This window comes from Humulus lupulus, chromosome 3, assembly GCF_963169125.1.
Source record: "Humulus lupulus chromosome 3, drHumLupu1.1, whole genome shotgun sequence".
NCBI classification, from domain to species: domain Eukaryota; kingdom Viridiplantae; phylum Streptophyta; class Magnoliopsida; order Rosales; family Cannabaceae; genus Humulus; species Humulus lupulus.
In genome coordinates, this window is record NC_084795.1 from 65180267 (window position 1) to 65198700 (window position 18434).

Below are 18434 nucleotides of genomic sequence, written 5' to 3' on the forward strand. Positions count from 1 at the left end.
TAGGATCCTTGATTTTTCTTGAGGAACTAGCAAAGGTTACTCATCATTTGAGGTAAGGTCTTGAGGTTGTAACTCAATTTCTAGTTCTTAGTATTGATATGGATTCTGAGCTGAGCTTTGATGGGGAATTCTAGGGAGTTGAGGCTGAAGCTTTGAGGAGGTGAAGGCTAAGCTAGTGTGGAGGATAACCTAGGTTGAGCTCATCCATCAAAGGTAAGAAACTCTGATTTAAGTTCTGTGATTTCAGTTGGTTTCTGTTGAGTTTTGAGCTCTAGGTTCAGCCATGGTGAATTTTGCGTTTTGGGGAGCATGTGATTGAATTTCTTGTGGTTGGGTCATTTGGGGTGAGTTGGAGATGTTGGTAGGCTTGTTTTTATGTTTGGTTGAAGTTTGGAAGAGTTTTGGTAAGGTTTGGCTCAGGGGATTTTCGAAGGAAGAAAATGCAGGGTTTGTTGTGTTGTGACTAGCGCTAGCCTTTGGGTGCTACAGCGCTAGGATTTGTGGTCTGGGGTGCTTTAGGCTCTGTTTATAGCGTTGTAGCGCCCACTTTAGGGCGTTGTAGCGCTACCCTATTCCCAGAAAGGGGTTTTTGGGTTATTTCTTAGGATTTTTGCCCCGGGGCTCGGGGTTTGATTCCACCACCCCGTTTGGTGGAATTAGGGCTTCCTGAGGGCTCGGGATTGGTCCCGAGGCTAGGTTTTGGATTTGAGGTTTGGTGATGATTTTGATCTATGGCTGTGACTAGGTGTACGCTAGGGCTCGGACGGGATCGTGCTTGAGGATCAATTTGAACAAAGCTAGCGAAATCTAAAGGTAAGAAAACTGCACCCGGTTATGTGTTTGTGATTGGACTAAGAGCTCCTTATATTTGTATGATGTCATAGATGGTATTATGCCATGGGACATGTGATAAACGTCCTAAGGGTTCCGTAAATAATACTTGCGCACAGGGCGCGGCTCGACCACTGGTAGCTGAGGACAGCTTAATATTCACTGAGCTCGGTTTAAGCGGGCCGGAGTCAGTGGGATAAATAGAGAGTGCAGCCTAAGGGCGTCAACCCTGGTTATCATATGTGAATTGATTGTTGATATGAAATGATATACTTGGTATACTGAATACTTGAATAACATGAATGCTTAGACTGTTGAGTACATGTTTATGTTGTATGAGTTATATGGTTGTTTGCTTAATGATTATGCTCTGTTATGGTGTTTTCTTGCTGGGTCTTGGCTCACGGGTGCTACGTGGTGCAGGTAAAGGCAAAGGCAAGTTGGACCAGTCCTGAGATGGAGAGCTTCGAGGCTGAATGTACATAGTTAGCTGATCGGCCACCACGGCCGAGGAGTGATACAGGACGAGGAAAGCTTAATTGTCTGTTTTGCCTTAGAGTGGCTAACAACTGTATTTCAATCCTAAAGTTTTGTAGACTTTTTTTTAACTTTACTACTTTTGGATCCCATGTAAAAAAAACGTTTGTTTATAAGAAATGAAGCTTTTGAGACCAAAATCTTTCAACCCTAGTTCAACTATAGTTTTAGTGACACGTTTCTAACTAAATGACTTGATTAGCAAGTCTTGCACCTTTATAAACACACAGTGTAACGGTCTTGGCTATCCAGGGCGCTACACAATAATTCCATATATATGCTTGGCAGAAAATATCCATGCTAAATAAGACAATAAAATCATTTATTGATTTGATGAATTAATAAAATAATTGCACAAACTTAATTGTAAAACAAAAAGTAATTACATTCTTAAAATAGCACAATTATTTAATATTGCATGAATAAAAAAAATAATCATATAATAAATACACCAAAATCAAGTAATTGCACATTTTAATTAATTTCCAAATATATAATATACCAAAATTATATGTTTTAATTAAATTGGCAAAAGAATTAAAATGAAATTTAGTGTCTAAATAAGCATTAAAATCAAGAAAAAAATAAAATCCCAAAATAAATAAATAAAAAGTTATTTTTCGGAATTCTCTTCAATTTTTCTTAATCTTTTTTTAAAATCTGCCACGAGGAAAACAACACGTCGTTTTCCACTTAGAATTGTCGTATGACCCGTCAAACCACGGGTCATTTTTCTGCAGCAGGGGGAAACTACATGTCGTGTCGTTTCCCCCAGTCTTCTTCCTCCAACCGAGTCGAAAATGACATGTTTTCTGCGTGTGGGTCTAACGGACCCGGTTCAAAACCTGGTCGAAAAATTACATTCTGACGACCAAAATACCAATTTCAAAGCCCAGAATTCATGGAAATGAATAGATAAAGAGATTCATGGCTTTAGATTGATTAAACAACAACAAAAAATCGAACTTTAATATCAAAATTGTTTGTGGTCATAACCGGATTCTTCAAAAATTTAGCAACACAATGAGTTGGAAAACTCGTTTTTAATGCATAAAATTATTTGAAAAATATAAACTTAAGGATTTCTAATGATGTTGAGATTGAAAAACCGGTGTTGAATCAAAAAACAAAATATTAAGGCATTAAAAACTTTCGGGTATGTACACAAATGGATATATATTTGTATATTTGACCATATTATTATATTTATATTGCCAAAAATATGTTAGATATGAACAAAATAACATATACTTAAACACAAAAGCAATACAAACACAATCAAATTACAAAGAAAATTTTGAGATATACGATCAATACATATCCGAAAATTAAAATTATATATATATGTGAATATGAATATAAATATAAAGGCATATATAAATCAAATAAATATATATATGCAGATAAAATTACCAAGGCAGAGATAAGTATGGCGACTGATACCAAATGTTAGATTAAAATAAAATGTATGCATATGAACAATTATATACATGTATGCAGAATTAATATATAGAATGAACATATACAAATAGAGGATCGAATATTGTATACCTCCAGCCATTGCAATTGATAACATCGATCTAGCTTTAGATCTACAAAAGAAAAATAAAATAATTAGAATGAGTACTCGGACTTCCAAACTTTCACTAACTCTTTTTAGATGAAGTTACTGAAAGTTAGAATGAGTGGTGAGCTTGGGCACCGGTACTCTATATTTATAAAGTGAGACCTACCATCAGAATCTCTCCCACAGATTGAGATATTTTTTCAATCAGTTGGGATATGAAAAATCGGGTAACAACAAAATCAGGTAACAAATAATGTTAACCATTAATTAGAATATTTTGTCAATAAATTAAATATGGACTTTAATATATTAAATCAATTAATTGTAACAAATTAATTTTATATACCAAATAAATAAATATTATAACACTTATTTCTACTGCATTAATATGTTTTAACCTAAAATAATTACATCATGCCAAAATGAGAATATTGAACATTACCATTCCAAAAAAAAAAACTAGGGTAGAACATGAAAGTCTAAGAAAATATATTTAGAAACAATACAAAATAGTAATGCGATTGTAAAAGATATGCAGCATCGAAATCATTTATATGCGTATCATTCATATTGTACTTCACAGACTTGTATACAGCTTTCAATTATTCTATGCTCACTAGTCACAGTTCTGTGACGGTGTTTTAAACATCTTCTTACACTTTTTTTTTCCGTATAAAAAACACATGCTTACCCTATTAAAATATGGAATTAATAAAAGCATATTTTAGCTACATACATGCACATTGCCATTTTTTTAAGTACTCTGTAAAATTATTATTATTATCACATCGAGTTCAAATTCAAACAATGTCGAATGATAAAAACACACGTATGCATAACAAGTTCAAACATAGATGAGAACAAGGAAAAATAGGACAGTTTTATAGAGTTGAAAATCATTTTAGTCTTTTGTAATCATATCAAGACAAAAGTATTATATATATATCAAACGTATAGTTATTTTTGAAAATTGGTTTTGGCATATGTTAGCCAATAGACAATTTGGAAAAATAATGAGTTATGAGACGGCAACCGACGTTGACCATGGCATGGGCACTGGGCATGGGCAGGAAGACAGGTCAATCTCAAGGGCAGCTAATAGGCTTAAAAACTTAAAAAGCCCAATCCGTGTTCAACAAAACGCGTTGGTGCATAGTTGTACCATGGACCATCAATAATATATGTCTGTCTGTTTCTCATAGCTACCAATTGTTTACCATTATAATATAATATATATATATTTTTTTTTACATAAATAAAAAAAGTCCAATTGCTTAGTAAGGGTCTTACTTCATTTTGTCGCCATAGAAAAACAGAAGTGAAAAAAAAACTACTTTGTTAATTAGAGGTTAAGTAAACGAATAAATAATTACTAATAATTAGAGAGAAAATTTTGGTGTTAAATAACTTATGCATTGCATGGACCTTTGTTATTAATTGTGTGTACAGCTAATTAAGTTATGTACTTTCATTTCTTCTTTTACGTCTGTGGAAGTTACGTGTAAAATTACTTCGAGAGAGAAAAAAGAATAAGTACTTTTGCGATTTTTATAAAATGCTATATTACTAATTAGGGTGTACGGATATTGATATTTTCTTTGTTTTGTCATGTTAATATTTGTGTGTGTGTTTTTTTTTATTGAATTCGTCAAAGGAACCTGAAAATAAAATTTAAGGTCAAAATTCATTATTTGAGTTGAGATTTGATGCTATACGCTATGGCTTTTTTTCGTTGATTGTTATACGTTTACTTTGACCAAACAAAATTAAAAAGTTTGGTCGACTAGTAGTGAGTAATTTTATTCAACATCATTTTTTTTCCGATCAATCAATAAAGATTCGAAAATTACAAACACTTACAAGTCATATACAACTGCAGCTCAACAATATATATTTGAGAAAAAATAATTAACTTTTCAATGTCATGGGAAATTTCTTTGATTGGTGCTGTGACTAAATTAAACTATCACTTGGAGGACCAAATTAGAACGTGAAGTTTACTTTAAATTTATTAATCATGACAGTGTCCATGTCTTCATAATTATTAATATTTTTGAATAAGAAGTGAAGAAAATGAGAGATTATTATTATTATACTGTTTTTTTTTTCTTTCTCCATATTAAAATAATATTTCTTATTACTATTTTTTTTCTGTATTTTCTTTTACTAATGCTAAAAGACCCACTAAAACATAAAGATATGGATGATAAAAATATCTTATCTTAAGCTTCCAAAATTGTATAGATAAATATATATTTATCATAACACTCCATTTCCTCTAATTGTTAGTGTTGTTAATTAAGTAATGATGCGAGAAACTGAAAATAAAATGAGATATTTTACTGTTAAATTCTTTTATTTTTGGTCAAATTTTTGCAGTTATATTCTAATACTTTTTATTAATAATGGTAAAAATCCCTAAAATTATCAAATGACATGACTAATATATGTTGTCTCTTGAATTTGTTTCCTCCAGTTATTTAAAAAGAAAAGACTTATTATATATTGTAAAAAAAAAGACTTAGTAATTATATATAAATTTCAATACAAAAATACATAAAATATCTTAGAGTAATAGATGCTATAATCTCCGAAGGACAAGTTAAATTTTGAGTCATGTGCACACAAATTACATACAAACACTACATACACTTTATATATATATATATATATATATATAAAAGTAAATTTTTAATCAATGATATTTTTAACAAATGATATTTATATAAAATGAGTCATATAAAGTATCCTTAATTTTAAATTTTATTGTGCAACAAAATTTTCATGTTTATTTATACATTAATATTTTTGTTAAATCTTTTGGTCGATCCAATGAATACAACCCTTTTTTTTTGACAAATTATCCCACCCAATTAATACTACATAAAATATTACAATATTCGTGTTTTGTCAAACATTAAAAGAAAAACTCATTGAAAAATAAAACATATAATAATGTTATTGATAAAAAAGCAATATCAATCTCTTATGTTTGTATTTAAAAAAAAATTAGAAAACATAATTGTGCAAACTTTTGTAATAATTAAAAAATATATTTTTTTAATTTTTTTTAGATTGTATAATAAAGATTCTTTTTTATCATACGCGTATAACATGCTTATTTTATGGACACGTGAGGATGTCTATACCATAGTTTTTTAATGACTGTATTTATTATATAGCAAATCTCTTGTAGGTTTTCGAAAAAACCTAAATAATAAAGATTATTTTGGGCGATTACCCATTTGGATCATTTATTTTTTAAAATTTATTTTTAGACTTCATATTTTGTCAAAATGTTAAAAATCAGAATAGAAATATCGATTATTTGAACATTATATATTGGTCAATTACCCATTTTGACACTTTATTTTTAAAAATTAACCTTTGATTTGTGTATTTGTTCAAAAAGTTAAAAATTCTTTATAAAAAGAAAATTATATAAATTTATATAATTTATATTTTTTGTAAGGGTTCACACCATTTTGAACCTTGTATTTTAGTCGATTACCTGTTTGGACCCTTTATTTTTAAAAATTAACTTGCGGACCTCATGTTTTGTAAAAATGTTAAAAATAGGAGTAAATAGATAGATTATTTGAATCACGTATGTATTTTTGACAATTATCCGTTTAGACCCTTTATTATTAAAAATTAACTATAGGATTACGTGTTTTATCAAAAGATTAAATAATAAAAATAGATAGATAATTTAGTAATATTATTATATATAGATATTTTTAATTGACATATATTATAATTATTATTAAAATATAAAAAAATAGATAGAATTTTTTTGTTGATTAATTAATAGCCATAAATTACAAAAATAGAATAAAAAATGACGTTTGATATTATAATTTATATATGTTTGTTAACATATATTTTTATAAAACTATTTAATTTTAAATAAAAAGCATAAATAATATAAATATATGTTTTTATGACAATGTTTTCTCCATCAATTTGGTCTTGGTGTTTATGAATTGTCCATCAATTTATTAAGTTTGTTATGAAATTGTTTCATTTTATTCCATTCAAAAGATTTTATTTAAATGAAAATGAATAAACATTTTCAAGATATCAATAAATTATATATCTCTTCAAAAATAAATTATTATAATACTACCAATTTGAATATAAGTATTCAGAGTTTGAATAATTCGGTTATGACTCTATTAATTATTTTTATATTTTTTTATTATTTATCCATCAATGGTATTAAAAAGAATAACGTGTGAAGAATCTATATATTTATATAAAGGAGGGCATCAAGGAGATGGTGTGACACTCTAAAATTGTTTTAAGCACTTTTTTTATTTTCTAAACTTTTCACATTTTTTAATTCTTGTTTTTCAAATTTATGAATATTAGTTAATAATTAAAAAAGAAAAAACTATAATATATAAATTATCTAAATATCTAAAATTAAAAACTCTTCACACATAATTAAAAAAAATAACGTGTGAAGAGTTTTTAATTTTAGATATTTAGATAGTTTATATATTATAGTTTTTTCTTTTTAATTACTAACTAATAATAAATGTGAAAAAAGTTAGAAAATAAAAATAGTGATTTTGAGCAATTTTAGAGTGTCTCATCATTCCAATGATGCTCTCTTTTATATAAATATATAGACATGTAACTACTTACATTTTTTAAAATTACTATATTACTATAATCTATAAAATGAATAAAAAATTAGATTAATGGAGAAAATAGATAAAGTGCTTTTGAGCAATTTTAGTTTTTTAAACATCTAAAATAGATAGAATAAATAATAATATCTTGTACTATAAAATGAATAACAAATTAGATTAAAGGAGAAAGTAAATAAAGTGTTTTGGAGCAATTTTAGTTTTTTAAACGTATAAAATAGATAGAGTAAAAAAAAAATATTGTAAATATCATATTTAGATTTAAAAAATATGTGAATACATATTTTTTTTAAAATTACTATATTATTATAATCTATAAAATGAATAAAAAGTTAGATTAGATGAGAAAATAGATAAAGTGTTTTAAATCAATTTTAGAGTGCCACATAATCTACTTGAAACTCTCTTTTATATAATATATAAATATAGATTATTAGTTTGTTGTTACTTCATTCAAAATATTTTATTTAAATGAAAATGATTAATCTTTTTCAAGATATCAATAAATTATATATCTCTTCAAAAATAAATTATTATAATAATACCAAATTGAATATAAGTATTCAGAATTTGAATAATTAAGCTATGACTCCATTAATTACTTTTATATTTTTTATTATTTATCCATCAATGGTATTAAAAAGAATAACGTGTGAAGAATCTATATATTTATAAAAATGAGAGCATCAAAGAGATGGTGTGACACTCTAAAATTGCTCTAATGCACTCTTTCTATTTTCTAAACTTTTCACATTTTTTAATTATTCTTTTTCAAATTTATGATTATTAGTTAATAATTAAAAAAAATCTATAATATATAAGCTATCTAAATATCTAATATATACCCAGTTCACCCTAACGCAGTGTTAGGGTCACTACGAGCTAGACTCATCGTGAAACTCACTTATTCTTAGAGAAATGATGTGTGCTAGCCTTCCCTTCCAACCATCGGCGTATCCGCTTCCAGAGTTTATGCTTTATCCAATCCAGTTTTTGAGTATATTCTCTTTCCTTTGGTTTCTGAGCTCTTTCTCCTTCACAATCATACCTCCACACATTATTTTTTTATTATATATATAAGATATTTAGATACTTTATATATTATAGTTTTTTCTTTTTTAATTATTAATTAATAATAAATGTGAAAAGTTTAGAAAATAGAAATAGTACTTTTGATCAATTTTAGAGTGTCACGTCATCTCATTAATGTTCTCCTTTATATAAATATATAGATATGTAACTACTTACATTTTTTTAAAATTACTATATTATTATAATCTATAAAATGAATAAAAAATTAGCTTAAAGGAGAAAATAGATAAAATATTTTTGAGCAATTTTAGTTTTTTTAAACGTCTAAAATAGATAGAGTAAATAATAATGTCTTGTACTATAAAATGAATAAAAAAAATAGATAAAGTGTTTTGGAGCAATTTTAATTTTTTAAACGTGAAAATAGATAAAGTAAATAATAATATATTATAAATATCTTATTTAGATTTAAAAGAAATTAAGATAGTTTATATATTATAGTTTTTCTTTTTTAATTATAACTAATAATAAATTTGAAAAGTTTAGAAAATCGAAAGAGTGCTTTGGAGCAATTTTAGAGTGTCACATCATCTCATTAATGCTCTCTTTTATATAAATATATAGATATGTAACTACTTACATTTTTTTTAAAATTACTATATTATTATAATCTATAAAATGAATAAAAAATTATATTAAATGAGAAAATAGATACAGTGCTTTTGAGCAATTTTAGTTTTTTAAACGTCTAAAATAGATAAAGTAAATAATAATATCTTGTATTATAAAATAAATAAAAAATTAAATTAAAGGAGAAAATAGATAAAGTGCTTTGGAGCAATTTTAGTTTTTTAAGCGTGTAAAATAAACAGAGTAAATAATAATACATTGTAAATATCTTATTTAGATTTAAAAGATAGAATGCATTAGAGTAATTTTAAAGTGCCACATAATCTACTTAAAGCCCTCATTTATATAATATATATAAATTATTAAGGTTGTTATAAAGTTGTTTCATTTTATTTCATTAAAAAGATTTTATTTAAATGAAAATGATTAAAAAATTTCAAGATATCAATAAATTATATACCTCTTCAAAAACAAATTATTATAATAATACCTATTTGAATATAAGTATTTAGAATTTGAATAATTCGATTATAACTCTATTAATTACTGTTATATTTTTTTTTATTATTTATCCATCAATGGTATTAAAAAGAATAACGTGTGAAAAATCTATATATTTATATAATGGAGAGCATCAAGGAGATGATGTGACACTCTAAAATTGCTCTAAAACACTCTTTCTATTTTCTAAACTTTCACATTTTTTAATTCTTCTTTTTCAAATTTATGATTATTAGTTAATAATTAAAAAAGAAAAAACTATAATACCTAAACTATCTAAATATCTATAAATATGTAAAATTAAAAACTCTTCGTATGTTATTTTTTAATTTTTATAATGAAAAATAGAAAGAGTGCTTTGGAGCAATTTTAAAGTGCCACATCATCTCATCGATGTTCTCCTTTATATAAATATATATTTAAATTAAAATGATTAAACCTTTTTAAGATATCAATAAATTATATATCTCTTCAAAAAAAATTATTATAATAATACCAATTTGAATAATTCGATTATGACTCTATTAATTAATTTTATATATTTTATTATTTATCCATCAATGGTATTAAAAAGAATAATGTGTGAAAAATCTATATATTTATATAAATGAGAGCATCAAGGAGATGATGTGGCACTCTAAAATTGCTCTAAAACACTATTTGTATTTTCTAAACTTTCACATTTTTTAATTCTTCTTTTTTAAATTTATGATTATTGGTTAATAATTAAAAAAAGAGAAAATTATAATACCTAAACTATCTAAATATCTATAAATATGTAAAATTAAAAACTCTTCATACGTTATTTTTTTAATTATTATAATTAAAAATAGAAATAGTGTTTTTGAGCAATTTTAGAGTGCCACATCATCTCATCGATGCTCTCCTTTATATAAATATATAGATTTAAATGAAAATGATTAAAAAATTTCAAGATATCAATAAATTATTATAATAATACCTATTTGAATATAAGTATTTAGAATTTGAATAATTCGATTATAACTCTATTAATTACTTTTATATATTTTTTATTATTTATCCATCAATGGTATTAAAAAGAATATCGTGTGAAAAATCAATATATCTATATATTTATACAATGGAGAGCATCAATGAGATGATGTGACACTCTAAAATTGCTCTAAAGTACTATTTCTATTTTTTAAACTTTCACATTTTTTAATTATTCTTTTTTAAATTTATGATTATTTATTAATAATTAAAAAAGAAAAAACTATAATACCTAAACTATCTAAATATCTATAAATATGTAAAATTAAAAACTCTTCATACGTTATTTTTTAATTATTATAATTAAAAATAGAAAGAATGCTTTGGAGCAATTTTAGAGTGCCACATCATCTCATCATCTCATCGATGCTCTCCTTTATAAATATATAGATATGTAACTACTTACATTTTTTTTTAAATTACTATATTATTATAATTTATAAAATGAATTCAAAATTAGATTAAAGGAAAAAATAGATAAAATACTTTTGAGCAATTTTAGTTTTTTAAACGTCTAAAATACATTGAGTAAATAATAATATCTTGTACCATAAAATGAATAAAAAAATTGATTAAAGTAGAAAAAAGATAAAGTGCTTTGGAGCAATTTTAGTTATTTAAACGTGTAAAATATATATAGTAAATAATAATATATTGTAAATATCTTATTTAGATTTAAAAAATATGTATATACATATTTTTTTAAATTACTATATTATTATAATCTATACAATGAATAAAAAGTTAGATTAAAGTATGAAATAAATAAAGTGTTTTAGAACAATTTTAGAGTATCACAAAATATACTTAAAACTCTCCTTTATATAATATATAAATAGCTCAAGATTGAAATTATTTGATGAATAGATAATCTTATTAAAGAATTTACTATAAGACTAAAACGAAAATTTAAACTTGTCCCAACTTTAGCTTTTAACTTATAAAGAATTCATAATTAGTTTATATACGTAGTTGATTATTATAAAATTTATTCAAATAATAATATTTAAATAAAAAATGTAAACTTTATACAACTTTGATTAAAAGTATATAGCAAATATTATAATATTAGTTTCTAATTCACACCCTATGTTAGTTAAAATTGATCAAATACACCACATTTTCATATATATATATATATTTTTATATATACTTGAAAGCTAATTATTATTAGAAAGCTAAAGTTTTATTAAACTGACTCGAAAAGTAGTTGGAAACTTTTATGAAAGAAATTAAAAACTATGTACATATATAATTAATTAAGTTGAGAATTATTATGGTTAAGGATACTCAAAATATCTAGTACAAATAAAACTACACGCGTTCTTACAATATTTAGTACCAACAACACACACCATGCTTATCAAATTATTACCAATATCATTCATATAAACACGATATATATATCTAATTATATCTAAAGAAAACATTTTTGTTTTAAATATCGTCACAACAAAACTCTTTAAAAATAAATAGCATCCACGAACTATATAAGATTCTATTTCTCAGCTAGTTGATGTACAACAATCTTAGAATATCTATAGAAAAATCAGCGTTGCCATCAGCTACGGATCCATTTGCATAATTTATACATATAATATATATATAATTAATAAGATATTAATTATTAAGTATACCCACAACAATCCAGTATAGTGATGAGTACGTAGCTAGATGTGTTGAAATGTTGAAAGTGAATAATAAAATTTATTGTAATAATATTATGAGAGAGAGAGTGAGAGAGTGAGAGAGCAGAAAGAAGTACGTGGTTTAAGGTAGGCCAAAAGTGAAAGGAAAACACGTAATGAGAGTTGAAAGAGCATAAGAGAAATGGATATAATTAGTAAATTTGCCTTCTCATTGGACAGACTTGGAAAGCAATGAGAAACAACAAAAGGGATCCCTTTACTCATCTGCGCCATAATTTGTCAACATTCAGATATTTTTGGAAAGCAACAACACAAAACTACAAAAACCCATCTCCAAATTACACGCAACATAACATAATATATACACACACACACTCTTACAACAAAATTTTTAATTAAATAGAACCAAAATTGACTGTTATCCTTTCTGTTTAAAAATAATAATTAAAAAAAATTATCCTCATAATTCTTTTTTTATTTTTCTTAGCTATTGTAGCAGTTAAAATTACAGCTTTTTTCAGCTGCTTTCTTTTTTGTCATATAATATACAATTTCAAATTTAGCAAGTTGCAACTACACCTTCTCCTTTTCCTTTTTTTCCCCTTCCCACTATTCAACTTCCAACTGATCCTATTTTTCCTTTTTTTTTTCTTTCCCCTCTTCACAGGATGCTAAAATACAAAAAAAAAAAACCATGGAAAAAAAAAGTAGAAAAAAAGAGAAATAAACCTTTTTTTTTCCTCTTTTTTTCTTTGATAATTATCATTACAAGGCTCCTATTATCCTTGGCTTCTTAGCACACTCTAATTCCAACAATTCCAAGTCCCTTATTCTTTTCCCATTGCAACCACCACCAATCCCAGCTTCTACGACGACCCCACTCCCAGGTATCTTAAAAATATTGACCCCAAACAGCCGGACCATCTGGACCGGCGGCGACTGCTGCAGCTGCGGTTGTTGGACTGGGCCGGGGCCGGCGGTCGGCCCATTGTCCCTAGCCTTCCAATCAATGTAAAGCTGCTTATCAGGCCCATTACAAGTGGAGCGCTGGAAAGTGACAATGTCACCGGCTTTGAGACCCTTCTCCTTGACGAACCTGCTCCAGCCTTTGGTCAACACATAGCTTTGACTGCTGTTCCAGTAGGAGTATCGGAACCTCCACACCTTCCCACCTCCGTCCTCGAAATTCAACAGGAGCCCTTTGGAGGTGTTCGAGCTCTGGAGCGGAAAGTGTTTCTCGGCGTGTTGCTTGGGTATGACGAGCCTGTTAAGCTTTCCCACGTCACTTGGCGTGACGGCCTTCTCGAACAGTTGCTCGCGGACATGTTGTTTCATGAGGAGCGGGTCATCCGACCCGGATCCGAACCCAGACGACTTCATGAGGAGATGCTTCATCATCATCATACGGTTGTTGTGGGATCCAGTGGCGCCGTAGTTGCGCTTGCTCTGCTCCAACTCGTCATTGTAGGTGTGCTTGCGGAGCATGTCCACGATCTCCGCCTTTGAATGCGAGCTCAAAAACGACGCCTCGATCTCGTCCGTCTCAGACGATAAAGGCTTGAAGTTGGTCACCGCGTCGCGGCCGCGGAACCTCTGGGCGGCCACGTCGTAGGCCCTTGCAGCTTCGTCCTCTTCGTTGAAAGTGCCAAGCCACACGCGCTGGTGCTTCTCGTAAATCTGGGCCCCCCAACGCCCGTTCGGCTGTGGGACCACACCTTTGTACTTCGACGACGGAAGCTTTCTCGACTCGGCTTCCACGCCGCTCTCCGACCCAGTGTCTAAAACCACGCTGGCACCGCTCCCCACTCGACACAACCTTTCAGGCGGTGGAGGCACCGACGGAGGGACAGCGGCGGCGTTGGCAGCTGATAGGGATGCGGATTCCGTAGTACTGGTGGTGCTCTCGTCTGTAGTACTACAACTGCTTGTTATTCCATCCATACCGTTTTTCCTAAAGAAGAAAGGGTTGAAGAGAGATAAAAAGAGAAGAATTAGAAAGAGTAATGGAGGCGAAGCTTTGACTAAGCTCTTGGTTAAGAAGAAAAGATAGAAATGGAAAGAAGAAGACTCAGAGAAAGAGAGAGAGTGTGTTGTTGTTGTTGTTGTTGTTAGCTATTTGGGGTGAGTTTGAAGACCGAATATATATAGCAAATAAACATAGACCTTTTTTTTAAGACCATTAGTTTTAATAATATAAATTATATACGTATGACTTGTATGTACGTATTGCAATTAATATTTTTAATTTAAATTTAAATAAATGTGTTTTTTTTTTCTTTTTCAAAAATAAGGTGTTGGAGATATGGGGATGTGGGGGTGGTGGGTCAACCCAAGAGGAGGGGATAGTAAGGAACTAGGAAGATTCATAGTGAGAGAGAGATACATACATAATTAATACTACTTATTATATATCATACAATACATGAATATATTTATTTCATATACATGAATATATTTGGATAGAGAGGAAGACCCTAGGGAATAGGGAATTAAACACAAAAGAAATTAAAGAAAAAAAAAAGAAGAGAAGAGAGAGTGGGGGGAAGGGAGTATTAGGCAGGCAGGCTCATAGTATGTGTGGGTTGTGGGCTGTGTATGTGAGGTGGGTCCCACCTAAGCAAGTTGATGGGGTTCACATGATTGTGGACCGTGTTTTCGTTAAGTTCATCCCCCCTGAAACTTTGCTGCTTCTCTGCTGACCCCCAAGCATGGCCTCTCTTCCTAGGGTCTTTTTTTTCTTTTATTCTTTTTTTTTTCTCTCTTTTATATAAAAAAAATATATTGAAATTATTTATGTATAATATTCCTCCTATATATATATATATTTTTTTTTTGCTTATATTTCCTTAAATATATAAATCTTATCTGATCTTGCATGTTTCATCAAAATCTGCTCTATTATTTGGTGTTGCTTTTATTACACCAATTGGAATGTAGATAAACATTAGGTACTTGGGAAGAGAGAGAGAGAGAGAGAGAGAGTTATATATATTATTTGATATTACTACTGCTACTACAACAACAACAACTACAACTAGTACTACTAAATACAAGTACTAAAACCATGCCACTAGGATGGGAATGTGGGGCTAAAGCTTAATAAGGAGGAGAGGGAGAGGGAGAGGGAGAGGGAGAGGGAGAGGGAGAGGTATGGATATATTGGATAGGCATTGAAGACAAACAAAGGCTCATCCAACAAGAAATTCCCTCTCCCCCTTTTCAATCTTACCTGGCATGATTTGATTCGTCCTTCCCTACTTTTCTTTGTCTTATTGGCTAGGTTCAACCTTAGTATCTCTCAAATTTTTATTTATCGTATCGATATATTTAATGAAAATCAAATAAATAAATAAAGTAAATAAAAATAAATAATCATGCATCCTCCATAATTTCCAACCAACATTGACATTTCTCCCTCCAAGTGGGGGTGGTTTCCCTTTGTTTCTCTTTACCCAATTCATTGTTCAATTAATCCAACCCTTTGCTCCCTCAATGCAAATGCAATGTTTGGATCTCAATTATAAGTTTCATCCCTTGAAAAAAGAAAATATAATCCAAACCAGATAAGTATTGATCCAAGTACACACTCGTACACAAAATAATAATACACACATATATATATATATAGTAGAAGTAGTAATAATAATAATTATAAAATTTTGTTTTAATCTCCACCATCCGCTTTAGAGATAAAGCTTGAAACTATATATAATCGTACGGTGTACGGGTTAAGAAACGTAGTTCGATTTTTTCTGAATATTTTTAATGGGTCCAAGCCAAAGATTGCAATTTTTTTGTGGGTAAGAGAAGCTTGTCTTTTAGCCTGTAATTATTGATTAATAATAAACACGCATATATATTTTTTTCTAATAATAATAATAATAAAAATAGATATTAATAAATCGGTGTATTATAAAATAAGGGTGATCTCGTACGGAGGAGTCCTCGGTCTACAATGGGCCCCTTGCTAGCAACTTGTTGCAAAACCGAGCGCTTGAGACGGTGGGTTTATAAAAACCTTATTATTATTATTTATTTATTTATTTATTTTATTTGGGCATTTTTAATTTCGTTTTCGCTATGGTTTTTGGTGTTTTTGTAAATATACAAAGTGGGTCCTACACTCCTACTCCTAGTTGGGGGATTCCAATTATTTTTCAAATTAGATTCTGTTTAATTAGAAAGCGATTTTATTTTTCAGGTGTTAATTTAATAATTAACAACTTTTTTAATTTTAATTTTATTTTCATTTAAAAAAAAAAAGAGAACAGTTAAATTTGTTGGGTTATTTATAATAAACAGTAGATGTACGGTATTGTAGTGAGTATTGATACGGAAGAGGGAGCTGAAATTCTGTTAATGCCACTCCTCACAAATGGGAATGGGAATGGGAATGGGAACGGGAACGGGAACGTGAACCAACGTGCGAGTGAACAAGAGAATTACATATGTCCATGTGAAACCCATCGCACGTGTCAGTTGGCTAAGAGCTCAGCTCAGCTCTCTTCTCCACTCCATCCGATTCAGTACTTCAGTCCACCACTTCTTTTTAACAAAATTAAAAATAAATAAAATTTCTAAAAGTAGTGAACTTTTTTTTTTCTTTTTTCTTTCTGGGTGAAAATAATATTTGGAGAAATTGGCACTTGATAGTAGGAATAGTCAAATTTAGTTGAAGCAGATACATCACTCAATTAGAGTAATTAGTACACCTTGAACTTTTCTTCTTTTATTACTATAAATTCAATAATTATGAGCCAGTAAAACCTTAAAACTATTTAACATTAACCCTATTATATATATATAAATGTTTAATTCACATTTTATATATAAATATTTAGGAAATTCTCCTACAGTGGCTTCACTTTAAGTCCTACCGGTAGGACTCTCAATGTTTACAATCCGTGAACAGTTTTCGGTGCGATTTTTTTTGTTATAACCGTGTATATTGTAGCTATTTAGTGCATCTTACAAAATTTTAGAAAATTCTGAATAGTTTACAGTACCGAAAACTAGGTTCAATATGTTGTTGCACGCGTGACTAATTTTTTTTTATGCGCGTGGAAAATAACATGTTTAAACCTAGTTTTCGGTACTGTAAATTATTCGAAATTTTCTGAAAATTTGCAGATGCTCTAAATAGCTACAATATACACGGTTATAAAAAAAAAGCCGTGCCAAAAACTGTTCACAAATCGAGAAACACTGAGAGCTCTAACGATAGGACTTAAAGTGAAAGTCCTATAAAAAAAAATGTCCTAAATATTTTTACCGGTTTGTTAAATAATTAGCTAGTAAATGAACACGAAAGCACTTGATGTGATAGTGTTACTATGATTAAATAATAACATTAACCGTGAAAAAGTCATTGTGTAGTAGCATGTTTGTGAATAATACTCATACATTAATTTGAACTTACAAATTAATTATGATTTCAAAATGTAATCTACAATTGTGATGGAATTTAGTGAAGGGTTTACTGGTTGATCTTGTAAATAATTGTGATGGAAAATATCTACAATAGTATGATTTTTAAATAATTGCCTATAAATGAGATTATCGTAGTACTGTAACTACTACACAAAATAGACATGAAAAGATGTTCCACTACTTAATTACTAGCTGATCATCATTTTAATACTAATTGTAGTTGATGCTTGAATTGTCATATATCACAAATAAGTTAATCTGATAACATTTATTACTATTGAATGGAAGTGTTTGACCTTTGTTTTTGTCATTTTGCATAATAGTTTTTTAAAATATAATTTTTTGTAAATAACATTTTAAATGCTTACATTTTGTTTGACGCGTTGGTAAATATTCTCGTTAACCCATTAAAAATCCATTTTCCAAAAAAAGAAAGTAATTTTATAAAATATCATTAAGAATATATTATAATTAAGTTTTAATAATTAATTGTTCATATTAATTATCTTATAGATGTGGCATACAAAAGGTATATGCCTATATATAGTGATTTTTTTTAAAAATGTAGTGTTTTAATCTTTTTTT

General features: G+C 28.5%; 1 protein-coding gene across 1 annotated transcript; it reads right to left on the minus strand.

Moving 5' to 3' along the window:
• Window positions 1-12873: 12873 nt before the first annotated feature.
• On the minus strand, window positions 12874-14541 carry LOC133822767 (AP2/ERF and B3 domain-containing transcription factor RAV1-like). Its single transcript, XM_062255207.1, has one exon. It carries the CDS (start codon window positions 14358-14360, stop codon window positions 13185-13187), a length of 1176 nt encoding a protein of 391 aa, XP_062111191.1. The 5' UTR covers window positions 14361-14541; the 3' UTR covers window positions 12874-13184.
• Between the last annotated feature and the right edge of the window lie 3893 nt (window positions 14542-18434).